The sequence below is a fragment of the Mesitornis unicolor genome, unplaced genomic scaffold (genome assembly GCF_000695765.1).
Source record: "Mesitornis unicolor isolate BGI_N332 unplaced genomic scaffold, ASM69576v1 scaffold12835, whole genome shotgun sequence".
Taxonomy (NCBI): domain Eukaryota; kingdom Metazoa; phylum Chordata; class Aves; order Mesitornithiformes; family Mesitornithidae; genus Mesitornis; species Mesitornis unicolor.
In genome coordinates, this window is record NW_010183615.1 from 27,471 (window position 1) to 49,493 (window position 22,023).

A 22,023-nucleotide genomic window follows, 5' to 3' on the forward strand; every position below is an offset into this window, starting at 1 on the left:
GAATTGGCTGTTCCTAAATGTGCTAAATATTTATGTAACTCCTTTTTTGGAAGTCTTTTTTTAGCTAAGTACATTTTCTTCTTTAAACAACTAAATTATTGCAGGAAATCACACTTCAGGGCAGGAAGTAGGGGGCCAGCTAGTGAAAAAACAAGCTTACTAGGTAAGTTGGCTCCCTGAAAGAAACAGTAACTTTGAGTTCTCTAACAAGGGTGGTGCTGAAGCACAAGATGTAATATTGGAGGGTTTGTCAGGTTTTTTGTAATGAGCAGGCATAGAAGTTACCAGTATATTTTACTCTACAACATGCAATATGGGTATTTCTTGCTTGCACAGTGTCCTTGTCAGAACAAAAGACATGCACAGTATATTCATACTTTTGCAATTTCTCGTACAAACTGGTATGGATAAGTGCATGTCATGTATACTATGTGGTTTACAGGTATGGAATTATGTATGCAGTATATTGCACTTTGATAGAAATGAAAAGTCTTGCATATTTTTCTTAGAACTGCTATATATATAAAAAAACACAGAAGAATTCATTTTAGGGTTGCATACGTCAGTATTTCCTGGGAGTCCTGGTTTGTGCAAGCTAGAATTTTCCTCCTTTCGAGAACCAGGAATAGGTTGTAAAAATGCCTTTTTTTTTTTTTCTTAAATAAGACACTGCAAAGCTGCTATGTACCAATTAATACTTTGGCCAAAAGTATGGGTCTTCCTCCCCCTCTTAGACATGTCCATAAATGCAGATTAAAAACTACTTCAGGCCCATCATTAAAATGGGAAAACTTCTCAGTTGGAAATTACAATTTTCATGGCTTTTCACTGGGCTTTATGACATACTATCTCATTACTTCACTATTGTGAATGCAATAGTGGAACACTTGAAACTGTAACTGCTGTTATATATTCACACTTTTAACACTAAATTCTGGTAGCTTCTACTGTTTTCATCCTGCCACTTTAGATTTAAAAGCAAGTACAAGTTTTCTTTTTCTGATGTCTTTTAAGTATTTCCAAACTATGTATTGAGATTTTATTCATTTAAAATAAAGTATAAAACACTTTCGGCTTTTTTCATAATGCCATCTCTGCATTTGAGATACTAGGTTGTAGGCTGAAGAAGAAAAGCTGGACTCCACACAATGTTTCAGAAAGGATTCTATTTGGTATGTGTATCCCAAAATACCACGTGATTTGGGAAGATAATGTGATGCTCTGGGGGTAGCTAGCACCAGATTTTATAGTGGGAGGCCTGATTGTCCATGGGCACTTTCCATGAGCTGCTTGGAACATGTATGAAGTGGAAGCTGCTGAAGGCCAGCATGATTATAAAGAGCCATTATAATGGTTGTCTCTTGTGACAGGCACGGCAGCAGAGTAGCAATGTAACACAGACAGTGGAAAAGCAAATTTCATCTGTGGATACACAGTAGGCTGTCTACTTATACTTCCAAGTGGGTGTTAATAAAAAAATCATTAAATATAAAATTATGAAACAAGTCCATAGAAAGATGTTAAGAATAGAAGTGGATATATCTAAAGGAATGACATTTTTATTTAGGATAATTTGGGCTGTTACGTATTGTAAAAACTAATGTTTGTTCATTGCCCAAAATGAAAAATTACACTTTTTACTTGCCTTGATGAGGTTAACAGGGGGTGCATGTTAGAAAAGCTGACCTGGATGGTGAGGCACCAACTGTCAGTGGGGATGATGTGTGCTACTGTGGCCACCAGAAGTGTGACACTACTGTAGGAGCACATCTGTGTTTATGGCCTGACTGCTTTGTGCTGCTGTGTACCTCCTCCCCTCCCATATTTCCCTGCTCTTTGATGGGTGAGCTGTGGAAAATTTTTCAAAAATATTGGCAAACTTTTTTTGTTTGTAGCTGATCCTTTTTGAAGAAGCCAAACTATGTGAATTCAAATAACTTCAGGTAACTATAGATCAATACCAGCTACACCTCAAGAATAGTTTCTACATTCTGATTTCAAACAAAGCTTTAAGTTTTATAAAACCAGTTTACGAACAGATTAACATCAAAAAAATCCCTTCCCACTTGCAGTGCATTGGAACTAGCCAGTGACATACCCCCAGCTTGTACTCATGTGCTTTAACTCTCCAAAACAAAAAAAATAATCATGATAGACCTTTCCGTCTAGAAATCTGTACTGCTGTAATACTTAGCTTTCCAAGTGAAACTATTTTTTCCTGTTTATTTCTCTTTTCCTGTGCATTTGTCACTTTCAACCAGTCTAAGCACCAGGAGACAGTTAAACTAACAAAATAGACTAGGATTCATAGCTCATTACTGCTTTAGAATAAGTAAGCTTTTTCAGAAGTATTTGTTTAAATATAGGACGCTTATTTTTAGAGTGGTACTGGTAAGTGATTGATGGATGGGGGTGCAGATCTTCAGCTGGTTTTTGCATTTGAAGTAGTGGAGAGACATAGTGGTTGTAAAAGCTGACAGTTCAATAGGCCCAGAATTCATCTTTATTTGCAAATAGTTACTGCATTAGTTACATATCAGGTTTCCGCATACAGGTTGCAGAGCTCGCCTCTGAGGCATGAGGACATAGCTTGGATGGTGCTTCTTCAGCTGGTGGCAAGCTCCTTGTATGCAGTCGCTCAGAGACCCCAGATCAAGCAGGGAGCAATTATACTGGGCAAACCGGAGAGCTTTGCTTTGGGATTCAGCAACAGGGATTTTGGGTCATCTTTGAGACGATGCTGTTCTAATTTTATGAGAAAGCTCCCCCCTCCCCCCCCCATTGTTCAGAAATTCAAGATGTTCACTAATAAGAAAGTCTATAATTGGAAAATGCTTTGCTCTGGGCAATGAAGCTTATTTTAACTGAGGAAAATTCAGTTTTACTAGCTTGTAAGACTCCTAATTGGCATTATTAAATCCCAGCCTCAACTGGAATACAATAATTTGCAATGAGATTGCCTGAAAATTTGGCTTCTAAACAAATACTGTTCCCTTCCCCCCTTAATTGTTACATTTCTGGGTTTTGGTGTAAAGAAAATTATTTTATATTCTATAATTTTTGTTTGTGTTGTACTTGGTCTATAGTAAAACCATGTGAATATATTTGGCTTTGTCCTAATGTTGTTTTTAATGAGTGTTAGGAAGCCTGAGTAATAAAAATTAGTAGGTGTACAACCTGGCCAGTGTGCATTGAGTGTTATGCTGTTTGGTAGATGGAATTTGTACATAAAGCAGGTGGATTTCCTTTTCCTTGTAATACTAAATAGTCATCCTCAAACATGCCTCCATGGAGTTGAAACTGTTTCTTGGGAGACTGGATATTTTGGTAACATCTAAATGCCTCGACTGAATTGGGGCCTTATTAGTAAGTATCATTAAATTAAGGAACTTATTCCCTCTTGGTTTCCTAAAGTAGGTGACTTAAACATTCCCTTAAATGTTAGGAGTTGTCCCAAAGGAATTTGTCTCAATAAAAGATGCAGCATTGACTGTACTTTAAAAAAAGGAAGAGGATCTAGGATAGCAATAGTATGTGCTTTGATCAAAATAGCATTAGCAACTCATCCTCTGCCTATTCAAACCCCTGAGCAGAGGCATCTCCTGCAGCCATGGCCAGTGTACTGAGGGCCGTACAAGACTCTTTAGTTTGGACCGCAGCGTGAGTTTGCTCATGGACAACGCAGCCTTATGCATGGGACACCTTCAGAGCAAGTCTACCTGATCTTTGGTTCATTGGGGTGGGTTTTAGTTATGTTAACACTTTTTCTATTTATCAGATTTTTTCCATGTATAATTAGCAAAATTTTTGCTCTCTGATCCCATCATCACCAGCAGGGCTGCGAGTAGGGCAGAGCTGTCCCTAAATACGCATATATTTGTCTATTTGTTTTGCAAAAAATACATCAGATAAGCTGGTGAAAAACCAACTATTATTTCTCAACTTTCAACTCTGCATATGAAATAGAGCAGATAAGAGCTGCCCAGTAGCTTCAGTGATTTCCTGGGTCATGCCTTGGTACAGGACTGGCGGTATCATGTTTGTTAGGGAGCAAAAGAGCAAAGACATATTAAAGCTTGAAAAAGCAGCCTGTTTTAAATACATGAAGGGCTGTCAAGTTACTGTCTTGTTAATGGGGGGGGGGGAAGAGAACCTGTGCTCAGCCTGTGCTAATGCTGCCAGGCAAATCAAAATTCTAGTGCCTTGTTATTCCTGGCACATTTTAATAAGCAAATAGCAGCTAAATAATGTATTGACAGTCAGGGCAATTACATGCTCACAATTTATAGCAACATAATGGGTTTGGGTGGTGAGGTTTTTTTCCACTTTTAGGATCACATTAACTGTTGAAACAGTACAAATGGAAAGCCCAGAAATAATGTTTGGCAGGGGAAGAACATGAGGTAGATCTAGGAGTTAGCTATGTATGGAAAAAAAATTGTATGCATTTGCAAACCAGTACAATAAATGGTGTAGCTAGCAGGTATCCTTTGATTTTTATTTTTTTTATTTTTGTAGCGCCACAGAAAAAGCATAGCCTACTTGTGCAGGTGAGATACAAGACTGAAAAGATGCTGCTATGTCCACTGCTACTGGCTCTGATAACTTGCCCTTCCCCTTTTTTGGTGTGTGTATTTAACCATCTTGTTTTGTGGAATGCACTAAGAAGCAGCACTGTAAACTGCGTCAGGGCTCCAGCAGTTTGGGAGTCAGTGTCCACCTTGATCTTTGAATATAGCTTCAATCTGGTTGTTGAATGGATTCTCCTTTCCAAGCACATGAGGCCATTCATGCAGTGCCTTCTGCCAGGTGATGCTTGTTCCAAGGGCTGCAGCGATCTGCAAACAGCACAAATACCGTCAATGTCTTGTGCCTCTCCAATGTAGGTGTTTCATGCCAGCACATAGCTATGTGGTGGACCATAACCTCCATCTAAAGAAGATACCCCACTCCAGCTGCTTGAATGGGGGAAAATCTTTCTGAACAGTAAAAACAAGGTGAGGACCATGTCTATCTGCATCTTCCTGACCAGTCATTCAATGTAATGAGTCTCCAACCACTCTACCTATGATGTCTGGTCCAAAAACTTCTATTCAAAAGCCCTAAAGTCTGATTTCTGCCCCCCCCACCTTGTCAAATAACCCCAATTTTGAAAGTATTTCAAAAGAATTGCTTGGATATAATGCATGAAACTTTTGCAAGCCCAAAGCAATTCCTGCTCCTCAATGCCTCTGACACTTCTAATAAACATTCTCTCTGTCCTATAAGAAAACCATGGGTTTTGAGGAAAAAGGAGCCCAATTATATCTAGGATCGAAACTACCCAGTTCTGATGCTTCAGCCTGCTGCTGGTTGTCTTCAGAGCTTTTCTCCATGAGACCTGCAGAAGGGGTAAGATATTTTTTCTCCTCACTATCAGAACCACTGCTGCTTTTCTTGCCCTAGTGTGCACCGAAGAGAAATTGTATCTGCTATGTTGCCAGGAGGAAAAACATCGGGGGTAGGAGAAAAAGGCAAGCAGAGCAGCCCAATTCTACTTTAACCAAGTTTTCACACCCTGTTAATGCATTTTTGTTTTGATTTCTGGCCCACAGTTACATTCTGCTTATATGATAACCTTAGTTTCAATCCTAAAACTGATATGGATTATAATTTTGAGGCTTAAAGAGGGCTAACAAAGCTTTTTATATTAAGGGCCAAGATGAGTTTATGGAATCAAGCCATTTGAATACTACTTGTTTATTTGAATTTATTTATTTGTTTATTTGAATAGCCATTTGTTTCAGAGTTTGGAAACAGACTGGAGCCTTTGGAGATTTTTTTTATGCACTTCTTTTTAAATCCTATGATTTTTGAAAAAGGCTGTAATGATGGTCCAGGACACAACAACTTACTTTTATTACTACAAAGAGACACTTCTGTGGGGTGTAAGCACTTAGATTCTGGTCACTTGAGGTCTCATTAAGCTAAAGAAGGAATGAGAGATGGGGAGATGTGACTAAACATGGCTAATCTGGGACACCCCATGGCTGCCAGAGACCTGTCTCCATCAAGGTGGTCCATTCTGGCATGGTATTCTCCAAACATCTTTCACAAGTCCCTAAGCCTTCCACATGTTTTTTAGCAAGGTTGGTTGGTTGGTTGAATAAAACCCCTACTATCTTTTCATGGTGCACCCTCTGCAAAGGTGTGACTGGAGGTATGCTCTGTAGTGTTCAAAACTGCTGTCGACTGTAATTAAAGGCCTATGTGCGTAGGGTGACCTAAGTGATGTGGGTCCTTCTCAAACATCATTTCATGTGTTCCTAATGATTTCTTTAATTTACTCTGGGTGAGTGGTGTGGCACAGAGAAAGGTTCATGATTCCAGAAATCACTGCTCTTATAGGTATTTTTTAAATTCCAAAGCTCTTGTGCTTTGAGACCTGCTTCTCAGCAAAGTGTAAATACCCAACTCATCTGATATGCGTCACTTCAGCTATTCTTCTTTTTTTTTTCTGGCTAGAATGTGCTTTGCTATGACTTAAGGAAAGAAAGGGAGAAGCTAATCATGCTCAAGCTGTGCTTTTCTGCCTGAACATAATCATTAAGAATCTTCCAGGCATCTCCAGTTCCAGTCTGTGATGCTCAGGGCTTTTGCGTTCTCCCTGGTAACTTCATAAAAGCAAGGAACGAAGCCATTTATGTAGGACCCTGTTGAAATGCATGGCCTTGTCATCCAAACAAAGCAATCAGCTGTTCTAGAGAGAAGTAATGTCCTTGAAGCCATCTGGCACTCAGAAGCATTTGCAGTGAGATTTTGTAGTAAGGGAGAGACACTGGGGAAAAAAAAGTCCCTGGGCTTCCACTATAGTCAATGGGAAGAGAAAGCCAGATTTCTTCCAAGGACAACCAAGACAGACTTTGGGGAATGGTGGCTTGGAGGCAGCTCTAGAGGGAATTTAGGAAGACTGCATGATGCATTTTGCTTCTAGGTGTCAAAAGTAAATGGTGTGAATTTCTTCCACCTGCAGCCTCAGCTGAGTCTTTTGGAAAACAGCAGCCCAATTTTGAAACTTAAGAGGAAAGTAGTTATGCCAAGAATAAGTGCCTTGTTTGCACCCTTCTGGTCTGCAACAGGTAAATATGCAGGAATAAACCCCTTACTCCCCAAGAAATTAGCAGTAAGGGAATGTAGTTCTGGGCCTGGCTAAATAAATGAGCACGTGGTGCTTATCCCTTCTTTCAAGGGTTTTTACATATAAAATAATGCCTGGAGTGGGGACTATGGGGGCTAGATTTTCATGTCTAAATTTCCTAACCTACATTTTCCAATGTATGAAAGAACAGAGTAGCTCTAATGAGACAAAAGGAGTGTTGCCTTTTTTCTTATTTTCTTTTTCTTCTCCTTGTAACAAATAGGCAACTCTCAGTTAGGAAGGTTCAATTCCCTTCCACATCCCTCCTGCATGGCTGGACTATTGGATATACATGCTGATACCTGCTTCTGCCACATTTATACCAGCAGATTTATTTTTTTTTTAAACTAAAGAGGCAGCAGACAAATGGAAGGTGAAATCTAGGGATTGATATTGGACACTGGCTTATTGTGCCTGCTGCCATGTCATAACGACACGGATCATGGTACCCTTCCATCTCACGCTCTGCAGAAAGAGACAATGCAGTTTTTGTTTACCAAACTCAAAAGTTTCTCTGCATCTGAAAGCAAGAGCTAAAATGTTAATACTTTCCTTGGAGTGCTGCTCAATTAAAAATTTTGTCAATATTTGTCAAGTGCTTTGAGATCTTCAGAGAGAAAATTCAGCAGAAACGGCCAGGCTTGGTCTTATCCTTTGAGTTTAATAGTCCAGCTATGTGTGCGTTGCGGGGAAGGGCTGCAGAGCTCGAAGTAAGAGCCCTCAGCCACTTGATGAGCTGCATGGAATCAATCCTTTCCTGCTAGGCAGCTCTATGTGGTATGAAAGCCATACCTGGCCAGAGGCATTCACATCAGTATGAAGTAGAACTCTAAATAAAACTAGTATGAGGATGGAGTGAATCTCTCTGAAGTGCCCTCTTAAATATCACACCCAGCTCAGGCTTCCTCTTCTTTTTATTAAGCAAGCCACTCTTTTGGAGCAGAGTGCTACGTCTCAGTCTGAATACTGGTCTGTTGATAACAGACTTTCATATACCAGCAGGAAAACAAAAGTAGATTTAAAGCAGTGGATGTTTGGATAAGGCTAATTAATAAATCCTAGAAGGGCAATAACTCACTTGAAGTGAGGCATATCTACAGCTGGCACCTTGACTGTAAGGGAAAATGAATCTATAAAAGCGTTAATGTCATCCTAACAGCAGGAGGGGGAGATCATAACCACTGCAGGACGCCAGGTCCAGGGGGAATGAAATATGGCAGAGTTGGTCAGATCCTGCACCTTGGCATTATGGGGGCTGTGTGTAGGTTTGCAGCTACCCTTCAATGCCCTTTTGTCATTTTCTTTTGGCTTAGGCAGAATCTCCTTAAGATAAATATTTGCTGCCTTCAACTCTGTGCTGCGCTTCAGCTGCTGAGGGAATATGGGATGTGGGCAAGAACCTGCACAAAAGCTGTGATCCAGCAAGCTTGGCTCCCATGGTGGCCTCTTGCTGGGGGTTATAAGAAGCCTCAGGCCAGCCTCAGGGTAAGACGCAAAAATAATGCAAAGACCTTTTCTTCTTCACTCCAGACTGATTGTATTGCACTGTTTCCCCAGATGGCAGGGTTGGGAATGGGGTTCATTTCATCACTCTTTTCATTCTCGTTTCATTTGCCAAGTTTTCTCTAATTGCTTCCTTGCAAAAAAGCCTGCAGCAAACAATCCAGACGCAGTTTCTCCAGGCTGTGAGCTCATACTTCTATGCAGCTATCTCCTGGTACTGCATGGTGGCAAGGCAGGAATCTTTGCTATGAAGGAGTCCCTTTTCAACCAGGAGGCTCTTTTGACTTGGTAAGGCTAAGCAAGCCATCGTATTGCTTTGGCTGACCGGCATGGATGTAAAAGATAGCAACTAAGGCATGTATTTTGGCTTTGGATGTCCCCCTGCCATTCCCCAGTGGCTGAACTGACAGCCCAGTCAACGAGGAAGCTGCTGAAATGCTGGAAGCCATCAGTGCTTGCAACGTGCTCCTGTTGAAGTGCTTTGTCAGGGGCTGCTTTTTACCAATGTGCAAGGCAGCATCACACTGGGTTATTTGCTGGTGTGGGTCAATATATATGGAGTGTTAGCTCACATCATAAAATAGGTCTAGAAATGCATCCTGTACTTTTGAGTAGGGGGACCTGCCAAGTGGCACTGTCCATGGCTGCGTGACATGGCGCAGTTCAGTCATGCAGCTCAGTTGTGCTGGGGTGCAAAAGAGGGTGCACCTGGGAGCGCGGAGCCCATTGAAAAGCATGGGAAACAGGAGCGGTATTTGGTTTTGGTGCTGTGTCAGCAGCTATTGGTGCTGCAGCCAGCAGGTGAGCTCCAGCCAGGCTGTGCCTGCCGATACGAGCCGTGGCTGCTACAGACTGCACACCAGATTTCAGCTCACGGGTAGTTTTTCTCAGGGCGGTATGGGGAAGACTGGCTGCTGCTTTGCTGTGCATACGTGTTCGAAATCTGAAGCTAGTGCACAAAAAAACCAGTCAGCTTTGTTTGTAGCTGATTGCTGAACATGCTCTCCTTCTCCGTGCTTTTTACAGAAGCAGGAAAAACTACACTGAAGTGAATGTGGTGGGAACTAGGCAACCTCACACTAGGTTATTGACCACAAGCAGCTGCTTCTCCTTCCCTTTCATTTATTTCTGACTGTAAACCTTCCCCTGCCACCTGTCCTTGGAGGCCAAGCAAGAGGAAGAAAACTTCGTCATACATAGCTGCAGAGCATAAAGCAATTTAAATTTATAGCTTCAGAAAAAGCCTTGTTTCAGGCTGCAACAGGGAAACCCATGGCCTCGGAGGCTGCTAGACAGGGGCAGGGCTGGAGGGGTCCTCTGAGGTTTTCGCAGGGCTGCATAGCTGCCCTTATCTTGCAAAGCTCCCACAGGTCTTTGAGCTGACAGGCAGCAAGGCTCTGGTTTTATGGCTTAGGACTTGTTTGGCCAGGGTACTGGTCAATGACTGGAAGAAAGCAGCAGAAGACCTTGCAGGACTTAAGAGAAGAGTGCAGCCAGCTGAAACAGGGACAGATGCTCTGGGGCTAAAGCCATCATCTCATTTCAAAAACAAATCCTCCAAATCTGCATCCCCTCAGTGAGGTGACCAGAGGCCTTGAGCAGCAATGGGCACTGGGATCCTGCCTGCTCCCACCCATCTCCCGGGGCCAGGTTTTTACCTGGCTGGGGTGGAAGCCATCGACAGGTTCGATCAGCTGCCAGGGCTCACCTCCCATCTTGTGCCACTCCTCAGCCGCTGCAAACAACATAAGCAGAGCGGTTATCAACTGTGAGCACGTCGGCCCGAAAATTTACCCCCTTCCCCTTCCTCAAAGCACCCCCAGTATGTTTAAGCATGAGATGGTTCTGCATGAAGATTATGGTAATTCATATAAAGTTGTCAGAGCCAATATTGTGTACGATCCCCTCTCCTTGGGGCAATATTTAAGCCTTTATCGTTAAATTTATTTTTTTCTCTGTGAAAATTTATGCAAGGAAGCACTTTGAACATAAATGATCGTAAAACAATTCACTTTCCCTCCCAACTAAGACGGATGCTGTAGCAAGTAAGGCTGTAAATTATTTAATACTTTTGCATTTCCCATTTTAGTTGCATCTTCAGCAGTGCAAAAAAATAAGAGAGATAAAGAAAATGGTGCTTTTTAGAGAGAGAGAGATGGTAACACAATATTCGCATGGGCTGATGTCTGCAGGAATAGACTGTCATTTTCGGTTACTTCTCTTCTGAGCGGTCTTTTTCAACTCCAACAAAATAACCTTTTGAATTACATAAGCATGACATTCAATGCAAATGCTGCTGTGCTCTAAGCCCCGGAGCCATTAGAGAAGTAAAAAGCTTTCTCTCTTCAAAAGAGTGATCAAACATGGGACTAGTGGATATGGCATTAACAGACTGTAAATTCAATAATATCTTTTATAATGACAGATTATGAATTCTTAATAGCATTATGCAAGCACCCTGTCAGGAGGAAAATGTTCTCCATTCAAGCACCTTAGTTTCGACCTAGACTCTCCACTGTTTGTTAGACCTTAGCTATTGTGTCAAAAAGTGATGGCTGGGTCCCCACACTAACTCTGAATTCACAGAAGGGTGATATTCCTGCTTTGACTATAGAAACCTACTTGAGATGCTTTATTCAACACTCAAAGTAATCTCTTTCAAGACATGGGGCTCAGAGCTTTGTTTTAAATTTGCAATATGTTGGGCCAAATACATATTCGCCTTAGATTACCCATGGAGCGCATATATAGACGCGCAGAGTGAGCTTGCCTAAGCCCTTATATATGATGATATACATTGAGTATGAGACTGTACATTCTGTTTTACTTTGTAGAAGGGCTACTCTTTCAGTGCCAGATAAGAGGAGTAAGTAAGATAAGTAAGGTTTATATCAAGATAGGTTAATTTAGATAATTTTACTTGACCTCTGAAAATCCTAGAGCTTTTGAACAAATACCCACCAAGAGTGTCGAGAGTTTGTCTTAAAAGTACCTATAGCCTTGGCTAGACTAGACTAGGGCTTGCTCCCATCCACACCAAGAAAAAGCCAAAGCAAGCAACCTTTATCCCTCTATCTATTGCACCGCTTCTTAAAGAAACCACTAAGTTCTTCAGCCAAAGGCAATATCTGAACTTGAATGTCCATCTAGATCTAGAAGAACTTCTAGTATACTCAAATGCTACTCCAAGAAAGCTGGGAGCTGCTATGTATATGTATGCCCAGGCCAGCCTGAAATCAATGTACTCATCACAGTGTGCAACCACTGCTAAATATTTGATGTTTGGAGAGTTTAGGGAAGGATTTGTGCTTGCTTCAGAAAGAGACCAGAAAAGTAGGTCAGCAGTCTTTGCTGGCTTTTGAGCACATTCATGATCTGACAGCTTTCCTGAAAGCTTGAATCGTTGGCTCCAGGGCTGCAGGAAACTTTGCAAAGTGTCCTTCAGAGCTAATGTTTGTATGTGCATGTGGGATTTTGTTTACCTCAGTTACTGAACACGATGTAATCAAGAACAGCAAATTACATTAGATGTTTCTTTTCGTGAAAACAAATAAATTACCTAAAGTTAGTCATTTAACTTGTTAAAGTAATTTGCCTACCCAGCAGGTAGTTTGTTCCAAATCCTAATGACGTGTTAAAAATTAAGTCGCTGAGGTAAAAGCTGCAAAGAGCCTTGGACATCCTGAAACTCTGTGCTACAATATCAAACTTGGCAGTGGATCCCACCTCTCTGAGATAAAGTTTTGGACAGAAAGATTCCCTCTCCCATCCTCTCCTCTTTATCTCCTCCATATCGTCTGCATGAGACCCAGAACAGGAATCATGAATTGGGTCATGTAGGATAAATTAAGTAAGTTTGTGAATCTTGATAGGATTTGGCTGCAAATGAGATTTTTGCAATAATCTTAGGTGCCTCAGCAGCTTCGTGCTTCCAAGGACAGCCAGGCACTGATAGGGAGGGGTGTTTGTTCGAGATGTACACTTTGAAGTATTGCCAGGGTCTTCTGTTGAGAGGGATCTGGGGACAGGCATCTGTCCCCAGCTCTGCAAGGACACCATCCTCTCATGTTAAAGGAAAAGTTTTTGGTTCCTGTATTACGTGTTTTTTTGGTTTTTTTTGAAGTGTCAGTTGCAGAAGGAAGTGATTTAGGTAATGTGCTTACCCAGTGTCACTTTTGATCACAGGAGGACAAGTTTTGTAAGCTCTTCAAGTCAAAAGTTACAGTAGTATGTAGGTGCTTAAGCAAGCATAGGAAAAAAGGCAGTTCATTCTGGGACAGGCATTTCTATTTTTGAAAACAGTCAAGAGAGGATTGCTGTGTTATTCAGGCAGGAAAACTGACTGAGGAAAGTTCTCCAACCTGAGGCACTGCTCATCCCAGAGGAGGCAACATGAAGCCTGGTTAGTGATGTAGTACATGACAGCTTATGAAGACCACCTTCACCGTTGCAGATGTGCCATCTGCAGCCTAGATCATCCTCTATAAAAGCAATGACCAAAAATAATGGGGTCTTGTCTTGGCAGACGTCCACAGTTACCCCAACCAGGAAAGCCAGGAGATGGCTGAAGGTCCCTCCTTGGCTGCAGCCCTGCCAGCGGGATCACCTAGGCTGGCTGGCCATGTTGCCCTTCTCCCAGCACAGAGCTAAAATATGAGAAGCATATTAGCAGCCCAGCACTTGACTAAATGCTTTGTGAGAAAGACAGGAAAAAAAGCAGCTTACTTTGTCTCAGTGGGAAATCCATGTAGAAAATATCAAAGTTGGCAAATTTCTCAGATCTTGCTATTTCTTTCAGGACATTGGAAAGTTGTAAAGCTCTCTGCAAAAATCAAGTAATTTAATGACAATTCATGGCTACTCACGCTGCTTTGCATGGGTTCAGCTTTTGTCACCAATGTGCAGTCAGGAATTTGAAAGCCAATGTGGCCCTTTTTGTGTGGGGAAAGGAGGTGCAACAGGGCTCTTCATCATAACATAGACTTGCATGTGCACCACCAACCCATGGGCTACCCTGCTCACCATGCAATATGCGTCTGCAGGTTGCACTGAGGCCCCAGCTGATGTAAAAAGTTTAATATCTACTAATACTATAAGTTAATACTGGACAACTCTTTTAGTAATGTCTATATGCCTATAGAAATATTCTGAATTTTTCAGTTTTGGAGGCCTTTTGATGAGTGGCAGCCCAGTCATTTCCATTCTTTTTAAAGAAAACGGAAACTCTTCATGCAGGAAAAAAGGTTCTCCTTTCCCATTATCTTTCCTGCTACTGTGTTGTGTGTGCTAATGCTTATCTAGCCAGACCAAATTCTGCTCTTACTTTCAGCAAAGTAAATTACCTCCATTGAGCATCTACATAACTGATTTATCCAGTGTGATTTCTACAGCCGTAACAGAGATCAGGATCTCCTAAATATTTAAATTGTGCAGTTTGGATAATAACATAGACAATTAGTTTCAGACAGGGGCTCAGAAAGAAGATTAATTCATACCCTGCAGACATATGAATTGTTCATGGACTGAAGTTACATGTAGTCTATGTTCTGTATTGTTAGTATGAATACAGAAGCTGCAATCCTGCAAAGATTTAGGAATGTGCTTAATTGCCTTCTCTGAAGTCAAGAGGGACAGGTCATAAAATGACACATATATGTAAGCCTCGGTGAAATTAAGGCCATATTTTTTGTTTAGTGAATGCAAACATTAATACAACTATGCATAGAGATGACACCTTTGATGATGTTTGGTTATGGCTCTTTTACATGGCTGTAAGGAGGTGCTGGGATTAAAAAGCAGCTGGCACCATTAGGGACTAAGTGGCTGATAGTATGTGACATTCACTTATGCAGCCAGATTTTGGGGTGAGTTTTAAGACATCTTTGTTCTGCCTGTTCCCATTCCTACACTGGGGCTGGCTGCTCCTTGGTCCCACCATCTGGCGATTACATCCACAGAATTGTGTCTGAGGAAGATTAGCACAATTCCCAAATGAAGACAGGGTAAGGCTCTTGCTCTCAGGTCCTGCTTCCACTACCAGTGAAATCTATGCAGCTGGATTTTTCATACTCACAGCTACGTGATTAACAAGCTTTTCTTTCTTACCAGGTATGTTTTCTCCTTAAAGAATGTGAACCTGAACAGTTTTGTCTCAGGTATCTCACATCTCTTGAGAATAAATTTAGGCAGCTGAGAGATTGGAAAGGGAATACATTTACAAATCCCTTAACTTAACCATGCTGCCTCCCAGAACCTGAGAGGTGTTTGAAAGATGGATATGGATGTTTCCACATCTTCTCCCCACTTTTGGAAGAAAAATTGTGCTGGTGTCTTGCCTTTGAGTTATTTGGCTTATCCCTGCACGGAAAAAACGGAAGGGCACTTGTGCAAGAGAGCGGTCCCCTTGCAGTCTGGTCCAGACTTACCTCCGAGGTCAAATTCCTGAGGGTCTCGTTGGGGGTCAGCCAGCCGCTGCAGGGGCTCACCTGGGCAGACACAGGGAGCAGGGCTTCAGCAGTGGCCCGAGAGGAAAGGTGGGGTCGTGAGCTTTAGCCAGAGACCTTACCTGGAGGCAGTCGAGGAAAGTATAAAGCTGGCTGTACGTGATGTCCCTGTTCAGCTGCCCTGCAAAGCACAGAGAAAGAAACTTCAGGTGCCTGATGCCCACATCCCTCTCTGGCCTTTTATGGGTGATTCATCTCACACATGGGGTTAGAAGTTATCAGAGCGTGTGCCCGCCTCCCAGGTGCGTGACTGCTATTTTATCCAGTAATTTGTCTCTTACCCTCCAAACAAATTGCAGGGGTTGCAAAGCTGAAGGGAAGATTGAAGGTGCCTGTATACACTCTGAGTTTTGGTTTACCTTGGAGAAGTTAGCCTTAAATGGGAGGAACAATTTTGCTGTCACAGGGGGGAAGTGGATATGCTTGTGTGGGTGAGTAAATTCAAGCACCAAGTCAGACACCCAGCTGACATTCCCTAAAATTCACTGTGCTATCCAGCAGCCTGGCTTGCGGAGAAAAGTACCCATTTTCTTGACCTTTTTGCTTCTTTGGAAGCTACAACCAGAAGGGAAATTAAATGGCCACTCGGTTCTCTGAGTTTGGACAGGATTCTTTATTTTTGCAGTGCAAAAACATGCAGTTCCTGTTGTTGCAGTTTCAGGAACTGCAAAGTACGGTCTCTTCCCAGTGAAACGGGCTCCTCGTGTTGCTTTGCAGCAGCTCTGTGTCTCTTTCAATACAGATGCAATTCCTGCCTGTCTATCTCATGGCTGCCCATCACCCAGCAGCTGTATCAGCTGCAAAAGATGGGGAGCACAACAATCTAATGTCACTTCCGGATACTGAGGATGTCCCAGACGCACATAGCCTCAAAGCCTTGGGCCCTGGAATGGGCTGTCAGGAAGACCAGGGAGAAAGCCAGATCAATACGATCTCTCACCACAAAACTTGTTGCTTTGGATTAACTGGGCCCCTCCAAGGCAAATCAGCCCCTCTGACAAATTTACAACTGGTCCTATAGCTAACAACTCCTGATTTGGCTTGTGCCAAAAAATGCTGTGTGTTGTCTCTGATAATTAGATATCCAGTGGAGGAACCACCCCTATGATAAACATGCACTCAAGGAAAGAAATGTGTTTATGTGACTAAAAAATCATTATAATGGGCTCCTACTGCCATAGGACAAGTTTTTTGTTTTCTTTTTATTTTTTCTGTTTTCATTGGTCGTAGTATAGTGCTTATTAGGGAAAAATGTAACAAGGTATCAAGAATAGAAAGGGAGACCTCGGACTTCCTGAGACGACGCAAGTACTTTGAAGGGTAAAATAACTTGTAGTAGGTAACACAGAATCTGTGGGGACACTGGTGAACCCTGGGGAAACCATGGCACAGAGTCTGCTGAAAGCTCTAGTACCCAGTGGTTGCCAAAATAATCTGAAGATGTAATCTACCATTTTAATGACTTAATTTAGCTTCTCTCTCTCTTTGCTGATGAGAACTAAGGTGGCAACAACTTTGCTCAGATGCAAAAGATATTCCTTTACCCAGATACAAATAAGAATGTGCTTTTGGTCTAAAATTTGGTGGCAGAATATTCACAACAGTGCCTTGTACACAGTTTTGACTGGAAAACACGTGACTGACTTTAGCTGTTTGCATAAAAACTTTCTTTTCTACCTGCATAAAGTATTTCATTGTGGAGTGGTATGAACTTGTAGAGAAGGGGTTCTGCAAACAGCTTCAAAGCTCTCCCACCCCACAACCTCCCACATCCCCAGGGATACATTTCCACACCAACCCCAGAGGCACAGCTGTCAGACTAACCAAGGATGGACATCATATACTTAAAATATTAGAGAAATCTTATTTCTCTAATATCTAACCAGTCTTTTGTAAAACCCTGATTTAATAATCCAGTTTCACCAAGACATCCACCAGTGAGTGGAGGTGTTCATAAAATGTCCAGTTCCACCTGTAACAACACCCAGGATGATGTGCAGGCAGGCCAGACACAATTTTGGGGCAAGGCTGTGGCAGAACAGCTTGTTTCCACATCCACAGCATGTATTGAGCCTGGTTTGGAGCTGAGTGGGTCCAGCTGGTGGGGGAACCAAGCAGGTTAGGGGTCTGCGCTCCAGCTGCTGTGTCCTGCACTGGGGATGGTAAGCTGGCTCTCTTTCTGCACAGCCAATACCTGCCTCATATTACTCAGATCATCTCCACTCTGTCAGGTTTGCTTGAAATTGTCAATAGATTCATAAAATATTCGGGGAGAGAAGGCAACAGGAGCACGCAGATAACCAGGAGGAGCCCCGCAACATCTCATATTTACCTAGAGGATGGTATCTGTCATGCAGGTTGTCCCAGAGGAAGCGGCCATCCACCAAGCCTGTCAAAATCACGTGGCTGCCGTTCGGAAGATGGGAGTCCAGGTACCGCAGAGCTTGCACCACGTTGGAGAGCATTTCTTTGGGTGTAGTCATGTGAGCCAGCGTGTCACGGTCCCTGCAGAAGAGGATGTCAACAGGACATGGTGTAAGGTAATACCGTGCCCCCAAAAAGGCACCTGAAACAGCATAATTTTCTTCTTTGTTGCTTTTCCATATTAAGTGAAAAAAAAACCTTATAAAAATGTTGCTGTGCATTTTAGTCTCTCACTGTTATTGCCAAAATCAGAAGAGAGATAGAAACCTCCCTCTGTGTGACCCTTCTCCCTGTTAAAAATAGGCAGATGCATCCCTTTTTTACAGAGAGACTTCCTGTTGTGGGTTAACCCCAGTGGGCAGCTAAACACTGCACAGCCTCCCACTTCCCCCTAACCCCAGTGATGGGGGGGAAGAAGAAAGGAAGAGGAAAAGCAAGGGTCAAGATTAAAAAAAAAAGTTTACTAAGTGAAGGGTAAGTGGAAGGAGAGAGAAGAAAACAAAAGAAGTGATGCAAAAGCAATCATTCACCACCTCCCACAGGCAGACTGATGCCCAGTGAGTTCCCCAGCAAAAGATGGTGCACCCTCCTAAAACTGGTGTGTGTGGATTGCTGTGTGTAACTTATATTCAACACAATCTTTGACTATGCCAGGTAGAAATATCTATGGTAGCTTTGTCTCCCACATATTGTATGCCTTTCACTACAGCTCTGGAGGAGGGCAGGAGAGCAGTGAGGGGTCTGGACAAATGTGGGATACTGGAGGGAGGAGGAGGAGGAGATATTTGTGATAAAATATGCCTCAGAAATCTTTATCAGTGTAGAGGAGCTGTGTCAGTGCCCCATATGGACTGAACACCAACCTTTTGTGGTTTGCTGGCAGGCCTGATACTTTAAATGCCGCAGGAGGGGAAAAAAATAAAATCCCGAAGTTGAAATAAATTTCAACTTATATAAGAAAAACAAACAAGCAAAACCACCCCAGGCTGCTGAGAGAACACTGCTTTAGTTATGTTATTAAAACAAACACTTTATTAGAGACAAAACGTTCACCCGCTATTGCCACCCTCTTGTGGTGAGCACTTCTGTAAAGCTGGCTATCAGCAAGTGGATGAACGCAGCCCTGAGGAAGGCATCTCATCCTGGTGTGGAGGGACCTGTGTATCTACACCACGGTGGAGACCCCAGCTCTGCAGGACCCCACTCCGGCAACATCTGGGAGGCAGAGCAGGGCCAGCTCTGGGTAAAAGCCTCCCGTTGCTCTCTTTCAGAGCAAAGGGTTGGTTGGGTGGAAAGGAGAACACTATTGCATGCTTCCACAAACCCCACGCAGCTCCAAGGTGGCCTGGGCCCCCCCAGGGCACGCAGTGCAGAGTATGTGAATCCATAAGTTGCCTTTTTTGAATTGGGAAAGACAATAAAGACCTGGGTTTGCAATATAAGCTCTTCAAAGAGCCCCCAGAAAAGCAGCAAGGGCACTGAGGCTGGGCTTTGGAGCACATCAGCTTGTGCGGCCGTGCGTGGTGTGGACCACGCACCTTGGGAAGCAGGTTCTCATGACAGGTTTGGTCCTGCCTTGGTGGTGCAGCTCAGCTTGACCAAGGCTTTCAGTGAGAAAGCCTCAACACCTGCTGAGGAGCTGATCTCATTGCTCAACAAGAGAGGCAGGGGATGGTCTTCCACAAAGTATGTAAGCTTGTAATGAAGTCCATCCTTATTTTTTTTAGTGGTTACCACATTTTCTCCTCAGAGACTTGCAGGGAAGCGATCAGTTGAGCAGCCTGAAGGCTCCATCCAAGTCTTATCCCTGTCAAAGTCCTTTAAACTCTTTTATGGCTTTCCAGAGCTAAGAGAAGGGCAAATTTGATGCTTGCAGTGATGAATGAGCTGCTGGGGAATGAGGTAGGATTTCTTGTCAGTAAACACCATAGAAACAGGTGCTTTCCAGAGTGGTGTTGTTCTCTCTTGAGGCATTAAACATGTTTGTGCTTGGGCAGGGAGGATGGAGTCCCATGTGGGAGAACTGCGTTCCCTAGCAAGGATTTGGAATTCTTCAGTGGGCTGCATTTTGCCCACAAAACAATAATTAGACGAGTTCCCTGGGCCCAGAAATTTATCTTCATGCAGTATGTGCTGCTGAAGCGTTTGAGACTTTATGGTTAGGGAGAACTGAAAAAACAGCATTAAGATTCAGGCTTATCCTTGTGACAGCCACCCAAGCAAGGTACTTTCGAGATAAGACTGTGCTTCTGCCCTTAAATTACTTCATTTTGCCTACAGGTATTGCAGCACTTGATTTCAAAATACTGCTCTGATGTAAGGCCTCTACTGCAAGTAAACATGTCACTGTGAGACGAAATTAATATGACAGTCATAACTCCACATTCTCTTGTCATCCTCCACTAAAGTCATGCAGATATTTCAGCGCATTTCTTCACATTTCCTTTCTGTGCCAGGCTATGAAATTAAAACTGACCAAGAGGCAAGCCGTCTTGCAAAACACGTTTGATTTTGGCTCTGCCATAAGGACTTCAAGGTGCCTGGGTGAGCACTGGAGGCCGTTGTGCCACTGGCACACACCACACACACACGCATGCAGAGCTGGATTCACAGCACAGGAGCTCAGATCCAGCTCATTGCAGAGGGCATGAGGGCTAGAGATGCTGCATGCTCACATACTAATTTTAGGACTGGAGAGGTGCAACAGTGCTTTGGTGATGGTAGCCTTACAGTAAGGGAGCATGCAGCTCTCGCTGGCACCAGTGCTGCTCTGTACAAGTTCTCTTCCCGGTGGCTGCCTGCTCACCCCGCTGTGCTGCAGTCACCTTTCTGTTTTGTGCAGATGCCATAACTGCAAAGCTGGGAAAGGGAGGCTGGAAAACTGGTGCACTTGAGACTGCTGGTGCTCATTATTTTCTTGTCTGAATTTTTTTGTTTTGTTTTGTTCCAGGTCTGTGTCCCCCACGTTGTGTCCCACATTTACACCTCAGTGGGCTGAGAGATACCATTGCCATCTGTCTTTATTTTTCTAGCTCCCCCTGTTTGGACATCACAGTGTGGAGACTATTGGGAACGTGTAATGCAGGCTGCCAATTTCATTATCTTTCTCCTCTACAAACATCCATATTACTCACTGCCCTGCTCTTCACATAAGATGAAATAAAATAAATGAAAAATGAAATACAGCATTTTAACAATGCTTTGGCTAAGAGCTGTGTCTCTGGTGTGCTCAGCACACTGCTCTCTTTTGAAGGTAAAATACAGGATAAGGCCAGAAAGGCTCTATTACTGCAGTTTAAAGCTGTCTTTGAAGAGGTTTTTATTTGTCAAACCCTAGGTTTAAAGTGAAGCCAGTCGGATTCTCTGCAACCTCCATAACCTCTGTGGGCACATCAGAGCCAGGGCAGCTACATACAGTGACTGGACACTGAAAAAAATCTCCCTCCACTGTACATCCCACTCGATGGATACAGCGTGTTGCTACGGGAGCTGCAGCATCTTTCCTTGCTGGAGTTGCAGGGATCACTACAGCCTAATAGCCTCTTTTGATGCTGCAAATATTTCGGAGGAAGACAGACAGCAAAGAGAATTTGAGTGGACAAAAGTGTCTCTGCCAGGTAATGGATGCTGGGATAAAAAGACAGCAGAGTTTCAAGTAATAAATACTGGTTTGGAACACACAAATGGGTGAGGCAAGGGCAAAACGGTTTAAATTTGTGGAAAATTTCTTTTTACTTCAGGCAAGAATAGAAAGCAGTGTTAGAGACAGAGAAAGTGAAAGGAATAACCTGCAGAATGAGGAAAAAAAAACAAAGCAAAAAGAGGTGCCTTTAGCAAAGACAATGAAACAGCAGAATTGAAGTATTCACCCACCAGAGCCTGGGAGAAAACACCTCAAAAGTTTTTTGCAGCAGGAGCTATGGACTTCAGCAAAGGCACTATTTGGGGAGGAGGTCTCATCATCCTGTGAGTGGCTGCATGAGCTTCTTAATAAACAGATGCCCAGGATAGTCTTGTCAGCAAGTAGCAGGAGATTTGTGACTGCTTCTCCCACTCAGTCGAAGGGTGGTGGTGTTACTTTTGTGGATTTGTATGTCCATCCCATAACAGGAGGGTGGTGCTGAGGGCAGATTTGGCAGCTCTGGGCAGGGGCATAGAGAGTGCACAAGCACCAGAGGGAGATGCCAAGGGTGAAGGTTTCACGCGGCCAGGGAGGTGGTGGTGCCAGGGAAGGACCTCAAAGGTGGCCCCTGTGGTCTCACTTCTGCCCTGTCTGAGGGGTCCCAGGTGCTGCAGAGGCAGGGAAAGCCCTGCCTGGCCTTCGGCCATCCCAGTCTGGAGCACAACACCCAATATACAAGGTTTCAACCCAAGCACTTGCTGTTAAGCAAAGTTTTAGGATACCAAAACCAGAAC

The 22,023-nt window shown here is 43.2% G+C and overlaps 1 protein-coding gene across 1 annotated transcript in view; it reads right to left on the reverse strand.

The window, feature by feature from the left end:
- Positions 1-4,709: 4,709 nt before the first annotated feature.
- AOAH (acyloxyacyl hydrolase (neutrophil)) overlaps positions 4,710-22,023 on the reverse strand; it is a 75,181-nt gene continuing 57,867 nt past the window's right edge. The window contains 6 exon segments of the mRNA XM_010184217.1: positions 4,710-4,838; positions 10,339-10,415; positions 13,406-13,502; positions 15,106-15,165; positions 15,246-15,304; positions 17,516-17,688. Of these exon segments, the coding sequence (XP_010182519.1) occupies positions 4,710-4,838; positions 10,339-10,415; positions 13,406-13,502; positions 15,106-15,165; positions 15,246-15,304; positions 17,516-17,688 (595 nt within the window).